This window comes from Rhea americana, unplaced genomic scaffold (genome assembly GCF_003343005.1).
Source record: "Rhea americana isolate MKP2758 unplaced genomic scaffold, rheAme1 scaffold_190, whole genome shotgun sequence".
Lineage (NCBI taxonomy): Eukaryota > Metazoa > Chordata > Aves > Rheiformes > Rheidae > Rhea > Rhea americana.
In genome coordinates, this window is record NW_028186039.1 from 1,716,877 (window position 1) to 1,733,467 (window position 16,591).

Genomic DNA, 16,591 nt, shown 5'->3' on the forward strand with positions numbered 1-16,591 from the left:
CAAGTGGCAGTGAATTGATCTCAGTGGGAGAAACCGCCAGCCAAGGAGAAATGCTGCTAGCAGCATTTCAAGTAAGACATACCAGAGGTGAGAACCTGCAGGTAGTGAGTATTCCAATGACCAGAGGCAGTGAAACAGAAGAAAAAAACCCCTCCTAAAAAGGCCTAGATTGTCTAGTGAGGAGAGAGAACATTTTCACATGAACATATGGATACCAGGGCTAAGAACATAGGCAGAAACAAATTTCTTGTGTTTAATACTCACATGTTTAATGCTCTGACTATTGGCTCAGAGAGGTTTCCCAGCTCACCCCTGCCACCCTCAAGAACTTTCCTTTCCATCATTAGCACTTCTCCAGGTGAAGGGGACAAAGATGGCCCCATCACACTCCACCCCTTCACAGGACACGTCAAAAAGATTTTAAATAACTGTGCCATTGAGTCTATATCGCACCCAAAATACATAGATGACATTTATTCTCTAGAATAAAACTCAACTGTCTTATCAATTTTCACAGTAAACTAAAAAAATTACAATCTTCTATTGTCTCTGAAATATTCCTTGAACACGACAATCCTCCTCATAATTACAAGCAACATCAGGAAGAGTAACCTACAAATCACAGTATGCAGAAAATGCCACGGATGAAGACATTTTTCCTCCATAAAACCAGAATTCATCTGAAGCGCTTGTCACAACGCTAATGCACACTAGCTCCTCAGTACCAATTATTCGTGCTCTGAGGACACCACTCATGATCTTCATCCAGGCCACCAGAGAAACAGATCACACTTCTAAAAGAGCCACATAGACATTGTGTAAGGAATAGCTTTCATACAAAAAAAAAAACCCTCCACTCATCACATACATTTCTGTCAAACAACATCCTAGCCTAAAATCTATACAAAAAAAAAAAAAAAAAAAAACACTCAATGTATATCCCCCAGGTCCTACTTGGGGGAAAAACAATTTACCAGAGCCATCCTTCCTAGTCTTCAAACAGTCTCCCAATCTTGCTAAATTCATCATCATCACATCATCAGAAAATCTTTTTGAGTGACAAATCATATAAAACTTGTCAAAACTTTCCCTTTCTTTTTCTTACAAAGACCTTCAACCCCAGTCATCAGCATCCCCAGGTCCCACACGCTTTCCAAACGCACTGTTTTCCTGGGGTGTTGTATCCAATATACTAGCCACCCACATTTATCCTATAGGTGAAATCAGATAACGACTAAGACCAGAATGAACTTGCACAGAAAAAGCACAAAGACATTCCACTGCCAGAAAGACATTTCTCACAAGGCAATCACTCGGTCTCTCATTCTCCACCCTGATCCTCCAGGGAAACCTATAAACCGCCTTCTCCCCACAAACCTAGGAATGAAAATTCATAACTTTTTAAGACAGCAGACAACATGGAGATACTGCTTTTTTTGCCACAGTACAATCTCCCACACTTTCCACACTATGCCCCATCCACACCCCAGATGCTGTGATCTCCTTCTCTGCTTACATCGAAACTTGTAATTTAAATCTGCCAGGAAACGTTCCTTCTCACTCTCCAAGATGACAAGTATCTTATCATTTCTGCTTTTCACAAAATTAATATTCCCTCTACTTCTCACTTACCAGCTGCATTTTCTTTCAAAGATGATCTAGCTGACAGATCTGCTTGAAAGTCTGAGAGACTTTCTGAATTTGTGTTCTGCTTTGAAACTGCCACTTTTATTTCAGGCTTGAAGGTGGTTTGTGTGCCTGAAAAGCTTTTCTCTTTCTCAAACCACACTAGTTGGTCTAATGAAAGATGCTACCTCTGCATGCTGTGTCCTTACACATCACGGCCACACAAATGTTACTATGTTTTTAACAAAAAATAGTATGTTTAAAATCAAATCATAATTATATTCCAAGTACATTTCTAGTCCATATGCAGTGTTTCAAAATATTCTTTTGAAATGATGTTATTCCCAATACACTTCTGCCAGTAAAAGCTGGAATGATATTTTATCAGTTCACTGAAAAAATTCTCTTTTTACCAACTTCAGTGCTTTACAAGTYATCAGTGTCCTCAAGGAAAGGTTCAGAAAACAAAACAAGAAGTTCTCTTTGCCATTAGATAGCAAGATAAAATCATAAAGATAGAAAAAGTCTTCATTGTTTCAGGCTTAAAATCAGAAAAACAGTTCTCCAAATCCGCAATCTTCCTTAACAAATCAGCCAGCTCTTCCCCGCTCCTTGATGTGAGAAATTATGACCACACTTAGATTCTCGGGAAATAAATATGAATTAAAACTATCTGGAAATTCTACTACCTAGTGAGAAACTACTACTAACTACTATTCAAACACCTTTAGTTTCTACTGGTGACTTTCTACTACTAATTACAACTAACTCCAGTTGCCCTGAAGTATTCATGAGATAGATGACATTTCAACACTCTTGTTCATCTTTTTCCTTCTGGAACCACACTTTCTGCAACAGTGAGCCAAATCTCTGAAGAATGAAACAGCCAGTACACACACACACTTCTGTTCACTCCTGAATATTCACACATGTTTACACAGGCACGCAGGGTCACAAACTTACTAATAAAATGATTTGTGAATTTAAGATAGAATACATACTTAATAAAACATTTAAACCATTGTATAGAAGGGGAGGGCTCCACTAACTAAACACTTCTCATTTAAGAACTATCAATGTGTCTATATTCAATTCACTCTTCTTTTGAAAAATGACCTGGATTCTTACCATCATGATTAGAATTCCCCAGGGTCCACGGCTCATCTGAATCGAAGTGAGTATCTCCTCCTATTCCTGGTCCAGGAAAGTATGCGTGAGCTAGGAATCCACCTTCTCCATCAAATGGAGAACTGTCTCCATGGAAACCAGAAGCAAAAAATATCATAATATCTGCCTCCTTCCTGTCATTTTTAATTTCATGGTAAGGGACCTCTTCAAAGGTAAGCGGTGTCACTCTCTGCCAAACATCAAATGCCTGACGAATGGCTCTCCTTGTATCAATCTCTCCAACCTTGGGGGTATAGTTGTGTACACTGCATAAATGAAAAAGAAGCGTTGCTTAAAGGTACAAGATTCCATTCAAAACTTCTTATTATAATTCCAAAACATAGCCAATTCTGCAGAGTCTCCATTTCTGGAGGGTCTTTATTTTTTGCAAAAATTCTTCTGGGCATGCAAATTTTTGCTTTTGCAACTAAGTTATGAACAAAATAATAGTCTTGATCTGAAGTCCACTAATGTTAACAAGAATCTTTCTTTTGTTGATCTTGCATCATTTCCTAAGTCTCATTATTTTCCAAATCAGTCTAGAGAGCTAAGTAATTTGAAAGTTTAATTTGGAAAGGCTAATTACTTCAGATTTTGTCTGAAAATATCGTAATAAAATGGAATCCAAAGTATGAAAATCCCTGATTACTAAAATTCTGAGAAACAAACCTATCARTAAACTATATAACGTTACTTATGTGAGCAATTCCATTCTAAGAGCTCATGAAGAGTGATGGACCTGCCAGTTTTGAGCAACCTGCTGCATGACTGCTGATGGTAACAAATCAGTTTGTTATACTTAGCAGTTCAGTTAACTGAACAAACCAGTTTAACTGAAAATTTCCATAAACTTTAGCTTAAAAAGTGATATTCATGAGAATTTTGTGTGCATGTAGTATGCTCAAAAGCTATTAAACTTGGCTTGAGTGATAGGAAATATCTATGTCATGGAAACAACTTTCAGTCTTTACAGAAACTGTCTGAATTTAATACAATGATTGACAGATAAAAGACCCTGTAATACATTTAATGGTAAACTGAGATACCACCACTTGAATGTCACACTACAAATATTGAGAATGGAAAGTTAAACAACTGTTAGCCTGGAAATGGCAAAAGTGAAGCCATCTGCTGACCAGCTTACTGTGGTTCTGCGTGCACGTTAAGTTATTTTTTAATTATTTGATTATATACTAGCTTTCCTTAAAATCTAGGAAAGGTCAGAGAAAAGGTCTGACTCCTAGCCTGTCACATACATAAGGTGGCCCTTTATAGTTTGAGTTAAAGGATCAATTATTGGTAGAAGCTTTGAATTAGTCCCCACAAGTAAGCATAATACCTGTTCTCTGATGAGTAACATAGCTGTTTGAGACAATATTGAAGTATAGGCTCCATTGGGCAAGTGGACCTGTCTCTGAAGAAACAACTGCTGTCAGACCATTACATGAGGTCAGCAAGGGCAACTTTGCTTCCTGGTAGTAGATAGTGAACTCGCAAGGCAGCTAAGGAGGTAAAACTGCAATTCAGTTATGTAAGACAGGCTAGTATACTCAGAGCAAAGGTTTCAAAGAGGCAGGAATATTTCCATAAAAGAAAGSTGAAAATCTCATTGCCTCAGCTAAACGGGCTTGTATACTAGCAACCTTCCTCAGTCTCTCTGTTTGGAGACCTGCCAGTCCACTGAGATCATTGTGCATCCACACTGCCAAGATGACGGGGGTGTACTTCTAGCAAAACAGATCCAGGAATATCAGCAGAGTGCAAGGATCTAGAAACCAGAACTGCTGATATATGCAATATGTATGCAAACACTGCTTGTTGAGACATGAAAGATGGAGATACATATCCCGATTACCCCAGGACAAGAAAACGGAGAACAAGGGATTGATCCTCCCTTTATGATTTTAGGAGAAATGCTTGCTAAGACTGTTCAGTTGAGTACTCTGCAGCATCTGAAGAGCAGTGCCAGCACATGTAAGTTGGGGGTGATATGACCATTCCAAAAGCTGACTGACTAACTCCATGCCTGTGGGCAAAGATCTTGCCTGTCCTTGTAGGCCATAGATATAGAATGCTGTACTGGAAACTTCTTGTAATTTGAGGGTACCCTCRTATATATGATACAGGAGCATCTCAAGCTTCACAGAACTGATACGTGAACTTTGCTCGCTCAGCAGGTCAGCAGCCTTATTCCGAGAGAATATGCCGAGAGAAATGCTTCCAAGCATTTCCCACATTAGCAAAGGAGGCACCTGTGGGAATTTTCACCGATGGTCTGGATGAAAGGAATGGGTTGCTTTTGCAGGCATTAGATGAGTCCTTCCCACCAAGCAGGGGAGGAGCCTATTAGCAAGTGAATATTATTTTCCTACATGGAGATAACATAAATAGATCAAAACAAAGTCCACATGCATGTAAGGTATAACTTTGTATATGACAGCTCGGAGGTGCAGGGGGTCGTACAGTCCAAAGTCCAGCTGCTATCAGTCTGTCCTTTACAGCTTTAAATAGGAGCTAGAAACTATGGCCCTGTACTAAAGGGTCCAGCAGACCACTGCTTCCTTCATGTAGGGACTCCATGGCCACAACAGTGGCAATGGCATAACCACACCCATTATCTTTCCTGGGAAGAAGTTCAGCAAGAAGTTTTTAAATGGTGCTGCTAGAGTCTGGTACTAGAACCCTGGACTAGAACTACAGCTGATAGGGATGATGGAATCAGAATCTGTGCCGCTGATCTGTGTGTAATACAGATCTCAGTTTTGCACAGATCATGAATTTGCCTAGTGCTGATGCACTGGAATATATGTCAACGTTCAAAACGGAAGCCAAGAGAGCCAGTACCTTGCACTGAAATATAAGGGAAAGCATGAGAAAAAGGTAGCAAATGAACAGAAAATATATAAAAAAAAAAAAGGAAGTAAAGAAGATCACTGAAGAAACTCCACCTTGAACCTATGATTTAAGAGGGAGTGAATAGTAAATGTCACCTGTGTCACTGATGTTTTGAGATGGAGCAGAAGAGACAGGCAGATGTGTATTGTAAGGATTGTCTGAAGTTCCTAGAAACCTGCAGTGCTACACACAAATGGAAAAACACTTGAATGAAAACAACATTTGCAGTTTTAAAAGAGTGAAGGAAAAAAAGCCTGGAGCAGCAGGTGCTGATAGTGCTGGCAGTCAGATGAAGCCATAAACAATAATTAAAAAAAAGGGGGGGAGAGAGAAATACATGCCTATAGGATGCATGTGTCTTTTCCTGCAGGGACAGAGAAGTATTAATAGCTGTATTCAAAGGCCATCATGACCTCCTCTATATTGCCATGCATAACTTTGGTCATCCTGTTCAAGGATTCTTTCATACTGTAGCAGATGCACAGAAGTAATACTGAGGTGAACAGAAGAATAAGGAGCCCATTAAACAAGAAGAAGCTGAAAGAGCCAGGCTTGCTTCACTTAGCAAAAGGGAAGTCTGAGAAGGAATCTGGTTATTGTCTAGAAACACTGGGTGAACACCAGAGGGGAAAAAACAATGATTAAACTTGTTGACTGTGGAAGAACAAGTATAAAAGGGTATAAAGTAACGAGGAAGAATACTAGGCTACAAATGAGTAGGCTTAGAAAAGGCAAATTTTAAGTCACATCAGAATCTGGATAAAAAAAAATTAACAGGTTATTAAACTACCTGGACTGACTTCTGAAAGACAATAACCAGATTCCTTCTCAGACTTCCCTTTTGCTAAGTGAAGCAAGCCTGGCTCTTTCAGCTTCTTCTTGTTTAATGGGCTCCTTATTCTTCTGTTCACCTCAGTATTACTTCTGTGCATCTGCTACAGTATGAAAGAATCCTTGAACAGGATGACCAAAGTTATGCATGGCAATATAGAGGAGGTCATGATATAGAACCTACACCCCAGTGACTTGTTTTCCAGACCTGTATTACAAAGAGAGTTTGTATTGACAGTCTTCTCTAGGATGGAAATATAAACCCTCTGCTTGTAAAGTTCACCTGTTAGTATTTATTGAAGAATCCGAACAATATTTATTGTCATGGAATCTGACTGAATGTATTCTTACCTAAATGATAGAGTTCTAACTAAGAGAAATCATGTGTCTGTCTTCCTATCTTTTTCCTAACGCTTCTCCTCCAAAGCTGGAAGAGATGAAAGACTGCCCAGAGAAATGTTACTAGGCAAGTCCATGGTGAACCAGATCTCCAGGATACTGTGTATTTGCACATTTTAACACCAAAAAAACATGCCAGCAATAATTTCATAATCTGTCTTCTTATAGATCACAAGACAAAGAACTTCAACTAATCTCCAAATACTGAGTTTTGGCAGTTACATTTTAAAGGCATTGTAGAAACTGTAGTTCCTAAGAGCTATGTGAACCAAAACTCCACTGTGTAATTGGTTCCTAACAAAGAACAGATACCAGCCATGGCCCTACAGAGTTTTGAATCTGAGTATTAAGACCACGGATAAACAGAGGTCAACAGAGTCCAAGGAAACGATGACATATGACAAAGCGCTTCGTTTGGACAAATGTTCCTATTTCATCTATTTAATTCTCCTGTTGGGCCCACTGTCACCTCCTCCCTTTCTCGCCTCTCAGATACCTCACTCCACATTAGAGAAGATGAGTAACAAGAAGTAGCTTAAAGACAGCAGAAAATATTCACAAAGATTAGATATGTTGAAGTGAGCTCAAGCTCCCTAAACTCTTACTATGATCCTCAAAATAAGCCTTTGTAGAGGGTGCTTAGAGTGATGAATATGTCCTTCCTCTGGAAAAGCCCCTCTTTTGACTATGAAAGTAGTGAGGGGAAATCAACCTTCCAGGCTACAGTCTGTGCTTATGAAATCCTCCCCTTTAGTCTCTCCTACTCACAGTCCCATCTCTGAGCTCTCCACCTACCACTGTTTTCTTGCATTCTTCCTTGCAGTCACTGACCAATACCTTGCAAGTCTTGGGGGATATCTAGAATCTTCTTTTCCTGACTTAGCTTTCTATTCTGGCTTCTGACCCAACACGATCACTGACACCGATCTTCTTAAGTGTCTCAAAGTTGTGCTCCTAGCCAGAGCTTAGGAGTAGAGCTCTGCTTGCATTCTCCTTGTCTGCTGTAAGAGACCACTCTCTCCTTGAAATCATACATACTTCTGGCTTCCTCAGCTCTACTCTCCTTTCACAGAATTCCTTTAGTGTTCCTTTCAAGAATTCACCTCCTCCTTTCTCACAGCTCTCTGCAGAAGTAACCCTGATATTCTTTCCCTTAACATCATCGTATCTGTTCTACACATTCAGTCATCTTCCCATTGCTGGTGACTCAGATGTTTACCTCGACACTACAGATTTGCTTTTTCTGTCCAAGCTTTGCTCACCTCTGTCTCTGCCTCTTATGTCTATGTAACTGAGTTTAATTCCTCTGCAACCCACTTTCCATCTCCAAAACATTAAAAGACTATTCTTCTGGTACTTTCAACTAAAGGGTTTTCTTATACATATTGTATTTTGCCGGTGATATTCATGATGTCACTTAATTTGCATCGTTCAGCAATTCTCTTTCAAAAGCTTAAATGACTCAAGCAAAATACATATCTGGGAAACAGTGACCACTAGGCAACACTTCTGATTTCACATTAGTAGGCCACTTCAGCATATAGCCTCAGCAAGCTACATCTGGACTAAAAGCAAAAGCTCTATGACATGAGCAAAAGGAAAGACTCTTTAAAAAGAAATATTCAATAAAACGTTGCTACTCAGCAGGGCAAATGATAGTGGAAAAACACCACCAAACATTTAGACAATGGTGTTCCTTCTGCTTTAAAGGTAATATTTGCTAAGAGGACACAAGTGACTTAAAGGCTGAAGTCCTGATGCCTGTCAGTGTAGCTTCAGTTCCAAAGATTAGATTATATTGTAATTTAGATGTCTAAGAGAAGAGAAAGGTTCTTCTGTGATTTTTTAGTCAACCTTACATATCTGATGTCTGGGACTTAGATATCTTTGCTTATCAGTTGTTTTCTAATTGAGAATATACATCTCAGATATTTCAGTGCTCTGAAAAGTTTCCCTGCTGTATTGCATTTCAGTTCTTGAAAATGCTCAAGAGAAAATTCACTTTTTACAACTCATTACAAAAATAAAAAAAATACGGAATATATTTTTCCAAAAAAGGGGGTGTGAGGAGGGAAATATACCTGTAGGTTATATGCTTCTGCCTCCACTTTTGTCCAGTYAGTGCATATCGCTTATTCCTCCGGCTACGGCCTAAGTGGGGATGATCTGGAACTCCACATCGAGGCTTCTTCATCCACCTAGAGGGAAAAAAAGATTAAAAAGAATGGTCACTAAGAGTTTGGGAAAGAGATTCAAAACTAAGGGTGTGACTGCAAAACCTCCTAGAGATGACCAATACAGAAACCAAGAAGGGTTTAGTCAGTCTTCTCTCTGCTGGGTTTATTCTCTGTGCACAGGACTGGAGATACCCTTTCGGCTGGCAATTCAGATACTTCAGCACACAAAACCACCTCTTTTTCCCCCCTCTCCTCCTGAAACACAGATACGAGATAAGGTAGCCCTTGTTCTGTATAACAGCTTAATGACGATAATGCCACAAGAGACCTAGATCCAAGCTGCATCTCTGTGTGCAGTGGGATCAAATTTTTCTACCAATTTTTCATTTGTTACAGTGCTGCTATGCACACAGTTAAAAAAAAAAAAACAAAACAAGCAAACAAAAACCTCAACCATCCTCCATTGTTAGCTAAATAAGGCTGACCAAAAACAAACAGGACTCTCCTACCTAATTACTAAGGCTTTCATCTGTAACCACAAGAACAGATCTCTCCATTTGGTGAATCACAGTCCTCAAATTCTGTTAGATCCTCTCCTATAGCTTCTACTCTTTTGATGTCACTCACTGACGTAGGAAACTCTTGCTACTATGTCCAAGTTGAACTGCTAGAACAAAGGATACTGTTCCTTGCAGAAGCATCCATGCACTATTATCACAGACAGTCATGCCCTCTTCCCTACTTATTTTTCTTCTAGGGCTACTAAATCTTACTCTTTCTTGCACCAGCTTGACAAGGAGAAACAAACTGCAACTCAGAAAACTATCCTGATTGCTGGTTAGGGCAGGCTCCAGAAAAGGTGGTAGAGATGGTTTATGCTGCAATGAATTTTTCTGTCACTGTATGTGACAAGGGGAAAAGGAGACATGGAAAGAAAAAAGGAACTACAAGCAGAGGTCCCTAGAGGTCCCCGCACAGCAGGTTTCTGTCACAGACATATTTGCTCATATTTAGCAGTGAAGAAGAGCCCAGAGCRCAGGAATACTGCAAGTAATTGCTGGCCACAGCTTCCCCAAGCACACAGACACTGCCCTCAGCCTCCTACTTGGGCTACAGCTGGAGACATTGCCATTGGCATTCCTCAGGTGATTCATGGATTTGATCATCAGTTACACTGATGATAAAGGCAAGTGTTTTACTGTGACATGACACCTTGATGATGCATTACAGGACACAGTACACAGCAGCATGTACAGCCCAGTTACACTTGAGCCAATACTGGCAGACTTGTCATGCAGGACACCAAATTCTTTCCCCTGCTCTCAGTACAGCTTCCACTTCCTACCTGTCCTGGGGCAGCTCTTGGCCTGCAAATGCAGGTTGTGCTTCATCAGCTGCAGCCAGTCAATATCAGTGAGTCCGCATGTGCCCACCCATTTGAGCTCGACAACCTACATCTGATCACCTCTTCCAAAGGGAGGGTCTATTCCCATGACCAATAGGTAGTTTAAAAGCCAAAACCAGACAGGATAAAAGGAACAACACCAGGGCTCAGAGTCGACAACCATTTTGTGTCCTGTACTGGCTGACTTCAAGGGGCCAGGTTCTGGTAATTTGGATGAGGTCAGTAAGTAAATGGCATAGGAACAGAAGACTTGTTCCTAGACAGATACCTTCCCTCACACAGCCTCAGAAGAACATTCCTGGGGTTTCATTACTTAAAGATCAGAACTAATGAGAGCTGTTATACAGATTGTATTTTACCTGACAAGAGTCCCTAGCTGTGTACATGAAGTACTGATCTTCACTTCTATTACTTTACATTTATCAGTATGGAATTTCCTCTGTTATTTGATCCTCTTATCCTTACAGCATTTATTCACACTGATCTGAGCAACTTTGAATCCTCAGAAAACTCTGACATCTCCTTATTCATCCCCTTTCCAGATTATTTACACCGAGCAGCACAAACGCAACCAAAGACTCCTAGGGGAGTCCATTAATGACGTCTTCACTACGAAAACTCACCATTTCACTTTTACCCTCTGTTTCTTATTTTTTAAACCAATATTTTATCTGCCTAATGCCTGTGCTTGGATTCTGCCTTCACTGCTTTATTTTAAAAGCCTTTAGTAGGAAGCTTTGTTGAATGCTTTTTGGACATCTAAACAATCTATAGCTATCAGATCTTTCTTGCCTACACACCTCCTGGACCTTCCAAGAAAACCAACACATCTGAGATTTGCTTTTACAGAAGTCACACTGACTCAACCTCAATGCATTGTATTTACTCAAATTGTGTTCCTTAGCATTGTTTTTACTATTTTACCTAGCAGAAATGTTAAGCATAGTCTCCCGAGATATTTCCTGAATTTAAAAATTCTAATCATAGGGTACTGAGTTTTCAAGATAAGCTTACACAAATTGTAGTTTGAATTATGTCTTCATCTCTTCAGTTCAATAAAAATGTCAATGAACAATATTCTCAGACCAGYCATTTTTTCCTCTCTTTTTTTTGCCTCTATGTTCCACCACCTTTATGATCGATGCCTCAATTTGCGACAGATTGTAGGAGTTCCCTGTAAAAACAGATTCTGGCACAAAAACCTCCCTAAGAGCTTCTATAATTATATTAATTTACTTTTTCAACTACGGCCTTACATTCTCTAAAACACTTCTTTTACATTTTAATAGCTCAAATCAAGGGAAAATCTGGTTGCCTTTTCCACAAGAGCATACTTCTGGCTCATCTTCTTGTCCACCAGGGCGCCCCAAGCCTCTTCTGCAATACTCACGTTAGGTTTCCTGAGCCTGCTCCATGTGGGTTATTCCCTCCCAGGACTTTGCATATATCTTTGCTGAACTTCATAAGGTCCCCACTACCCTTTGAGTTCAAGGCTCCAGCTACTTTTCCACCTTCTCTTTCCAATCACAGAAGCAATCAGAATGCTACACTTAAACCTCATTCTGTTAAGTAGATCTTCATGGAGCTGTGAAATAAATCAGACACTTCTGAAGAAAATATTTCAAAATAGATAGCACCAGGACTCAGTTTATTTCCCTAAGAAGGGGAAATAAACTAGCAGGCATGCTAAGTAATGCATTCTGTAAAACCCTTCTGCTATGTGTGGTGACATCTCCTCCAGAAGAAGAGGCATGCTGTAATAGTGAGTACATGGAGCTATCCTGAGGTAGACAGTGGGAGAATGAGACCATGGTCAGAAAGTGGAAGGGGAGAGATGAATAATTGATAGCAGTAAAAAAAAAAAAAAAAAAAAGTTACCGTTCAGTTAAGGAGTGGAACAGGGGCCAGAGAGGCTGAAGGATCTCTGTCCTTGGAAGTTCTCAAGGCCCTACTGGACAAAGCCCTGAGCAATGTGGTCTGACTTCTGTGCTGAGCCTGGTTTGAGTAGCAAGTTGGCCAGATGACCTCCCAATGTCCTTTCCAAACTGAAAGGTTTTATGATTATGTCCTCCCAATCACACCATTTTAATAAAAGATCTTTTATTATATCTTTAATATTATTCTCTAGAAGAGAAAAACTAAGAAGGGAATGTTAGAATTTAGACAGGGATGCATAAGACAAGCCACCAGGCTTTTACAGGATGATGCTAGCAACTCACTAGTAATAAACTGCCAAGCCCCTCACACGTCAACATCTGTTCTACGGACAAACACTTTGTGCACCTTTCCAACAGTTGTGCTATGTCTCGCAGGGGACTGGTTTTCACAAAAACCATCTCCCACCCAATGATTAAATCCTAAGCCTATTCCAGCTGCACAGAGACCTGACCAACTGTGAATTCTCTCAAGGGTAACTCCATTCCCTGCTTGTGCCCCAACTCCACGACAATGTCAGGACACCAGAGGACACGGGGCTGTTCCAGAAGCGAGTTGCAGTATTGCCACTCTGGGGCTTAGGGGCTTCCTGAGCCAAATGCTCYGCAGGATCAGCATTTCCACAGCTGCTAATGGACTTACTCTACACACCTTTGCCTAATCCTGCTTCAACCTCCATTACACTTCTGCCCATCTGAACCCCAATATTTATCACCACGAGCTCCACAGCTCAACTACACGTGGTCTAAAAACAAMTTCATTACCTGCACACAGCTAGGGAACATACAGCTTGTCAACCCACTGTGCTAATGTCAAGCTGAGACCCTTTTACCTGCTCACTTTTTATCAGCATCACTTCCCAACAACTTACTTCCCAGCCCTATGGGCCCAAGGAAAAACCAAAGGGCCAGGATACAAGTCCAGCCATCTCTTCTCCTTTTCTCAGCAGTGCCGCTTTATCTCTAAATAGCTGTGTAGCTGTAGCTTGGGACCATTTATCTTCTTTAGCTGAGTTTTTCCCCAGACACTTGCTGGTGAGTCCTTTCCTTAACCCTTTCTTTGTTGCAGGGGATCATAAATACACCTGCTGTCTGAAAGAGCAACAGCAAAGAGGAGTACTTAAAGTAAGGCTCAGGTGTTGAAAGATTCTTAGCAAAGAATCTTAGTAAAGGGAGACACCAGTAGAACTGGACCCTCAAAAGGTCTGTTTGGTCCTTTTCAGATATAGACTGTGGCAGTCCTGCAGCTTCTTGGTATGCCCAGAAATATGCCACTACCAACAGCACTGCCATCCAATACTCTTGTCCACATAGAGCAATTTTCCATGGCTCAAGCACCAAGTAATTAACAAAATTACAGCTGTGTCTTGCAACACAAGGGCAGGGATCTACCCAGCACGCTGCAAGACACAACAGAAGACATACCAGTTAGCAATAACACAAATGTTATTTCTTGTTTCTCTCCATGACCTCATAACATGCTTGATTACCACAAACACAATATTCACCACTTTTGTGAGACACTAGTGTATCTTCTCTCCTCATACRCTTCCAGCACTACATTGCTGCTTAACTCCTGAGCAACATTACCAGTCATCCCACTGACTTCTGGGAGACACAGTGTACAAGGTGCTGTTGATTTCTGAGTAGAAAGAAGGTTGTTTCAATCTTCCCTTGCTGAGTTATTGGAAACCATAGAGCCTCAAGCCGTCTTGTTAACGCCCTGTAAGCTCACTAAACTTCCTCCCTGCCTGCCCCCACCTTCTTTTCAGGAGCTGGTACAGCAACAGCAACATGCTGTTCTTTCTCATTTGCCACTCACATTGTCAGTCCTTACACAGGAGCTTCTACACAGTTGGATACCACTCCTAAAGATGGGATAACAATCCTAAGCTCAACAAACACCTGGGTAAACTCAAGAGCTCTCAGAATCARTCTGGCTCAACCTGCTCTCCTCTGGCTCTGCTTCACTGTGAGGGTGAAGTCTCCATCCTGGGAGATATTCAAAAATTGTCTGGACATGGTCCTGGGCAACCTGCTCTTGGTGACCCTGCTTGAGCAGATGCATGATCTGCAAAGGTCCCTTCGCACGCCAGCTGTTCTGTGATACGTAAAGCTAGAACAACATTGTCTGTGTAACAGACATTAACTTCAGCGTTCTAGGTCAAAGCTGAAGCCTACAAGGAGTCAAGGGACTGCTCCACATCACAGGGAACAAATAACACAGTCAACATGCAGCAGATGGCTTCTAATGTCCAAAACCAGCAAGTATTTGATACCTAGAGTAGCTGTGGCTATCCTCATCAGGAGACTACTACACCTCACAAGGGGGAAGAACATTCACTTATTACTCTAGTTCTTTACAGAGAGCATCTACGCAGAGTCAAAGCTCCAACTACTTAAGAAAGACTTCTTGAGAAGTCATTTCTGGAGCTAAATGCAGAGAGAGATGGAAATAAACACAACCCTTAATCCATGCTTCACACGTGTACCAGCAAAGGGGATCTACATACAAAGAACTGCCTTTAACAAGAGCTTCTTGCAGCACTTGCAAACAGTTCTCTTGGCAATAAGAAGCAGCTAGATTTTCCCCACGTGGCTTTGACTAGGGACACCCTTTCACAGTCTTCAAGACTTCTGTGACTGGCTGACTTAGCCACATCAAGCATTTCTGAGGGTTTCTGCCACCAACATGAACCCAGGTCATATTAGAAGGTATCTAGAATGGAAAAGACAAAAAGATCCTACGTTAATCTTACTCAATAGTTGTTGAATCCAAAACTCCTGTTACTGGGATCCCATAAAACTGCTGCATAGTGGCAACTGCAGACTGCATAGCTTTGCCCGACTGCAAGGCAGACATTCGGCTGTCAGATGGAAGCAAATAGCCATAAGTTTTCAACCAACCCTGAAAAACAAAGAAACATAGTGTAAGAAGCTGCACAGTCAGTTGTAAAATCTACAGATAAAAGTATCTCTTCCGAAGCAGAACAAGATAGGACTATGCAGCTAAAAAATTTGATATCCTCTCTTTTCTCATTCCGTTTGCTAATACCAYCTGGTAGCAGGGAAGGGATAAAGACCCAACTTCATAGCACCTGTCTGGACAGGACTGTCCAGGYCAATCAGTTACAAATGACTGCAACACCACAGAATAACTGAGGCAGACATACATCTTTGGTACAAAGCAAGCTTACAAAACACTGGGTAAGCCCTGTCTTCTGTGCAAACTGATCCCCTCACTTCTTCCCATGACCTCCTCTCCACCCTTCTGCTTAGCCAGCACGAGATTTCTCTGTCCCCATAGCAACACAGCCACAAAACCCCACTGCCTACCTACCGCTGCCTCTGTACCACCCCACCAAGGAAACAGCTTCACAGGCCTGCCCAAAGCCAGCTAACACTACAGGACTAGTATGCCCAGCCTCTGTCCCATACTCCACAGACAGATCTCTGCCACTGCAAAACACGAGCCTCCTGTTCCATACTCCTTACTTAGACTGGGGGCACTAGATCCACAGAAGTCCTGTATGGAGATGGGCCCACAAAGGAGGAAGTCTTTGCTTCAGAAGGATAAGAAAGTGCAACACAGGATCAGAGTTGTGGATGCCAAAGGCAGTTACACACGTTCAAAAAGTAAACACAGAAAGTCATGCCGGGAGACGGGGAGGGAAGATGTGCTGGGTATTACCAAAGTCTCAAGAAAAAGCCAAGCTGCAAAACCACTGGGAGACCAGGCATTTTGTACTGCTGCTCGGTATCCGATGTCGGCCTCTGCCGAACACAGGACACCGGCACAAAGTCTGAGCAAAATCAGCTGACCTGAGCAAGTATCAGTGAAAGAGCAAGCTACCAGAACGGCCTTAACCGCCACACGCCACCTTTCTCCCCGGACCAGGTTCTGGAAGATCAAACACAGCAGACGAGACCATCTTCCAAAGCCAGCTCCCGGCTGGGACGCGCGGAAAGAGGCGATGGCACCGGCAGAGGAGCTGCGACGCGACCGCCACGGCAGAGCTGAGCGAGAGCAGCTCAGCAGCAGCCGACTAAGCCGGGACCTCGACGGGGAGAAGCGGGAGRTCCCCGGGCAGCGGCCAGGAGCCCGAGGGAGACGCCTGAAGACTCCTGGCGGAGCGGCGGCCCGCAGGCCCAGCGGC

The 16,591-nt window shown here is 41.8% G+C and overlaps 1 protein-coding gene across 1 annotated transcript in view; it reads right to left on the minus strand.

Annotated features, from left to right (window-relative positions):
- MMP24 (matrix metallopeptidase 24) overlaps positions 1 to 16,372 on the minus strand; it is a 55,964-nt gene extending 39,592 nt beyond the window's left edge. The window contains exons 1-4 of the mRNA XM_085302673.1: positions 16,316 to 16,372; positions 15,194 to 15,342; positions 9,000 to 9,116; positions 2,755 to 3,059 (exon numbers count right to left, since the gene is read on the minus strand). Coding sequence (XP_085158799.1) covers positions 2,755 to 3,059; positions 9,000 to 9,116; positions 15,194 to 15,342; positions 16,316 to 16,366 — 622 coding nt within the window. The 5' untranslated portion in view covers positions 16,367 to 16,372. The remainder of the gene's footprint in view (positions 1 to 2,754; positions 3,060 to 8,999; positions 9,117 to 15,193; positions 15,343 to 16,315) is intronic.
- Positions 16,373 to 16,591: the final 219 nt, after the last annotated feature.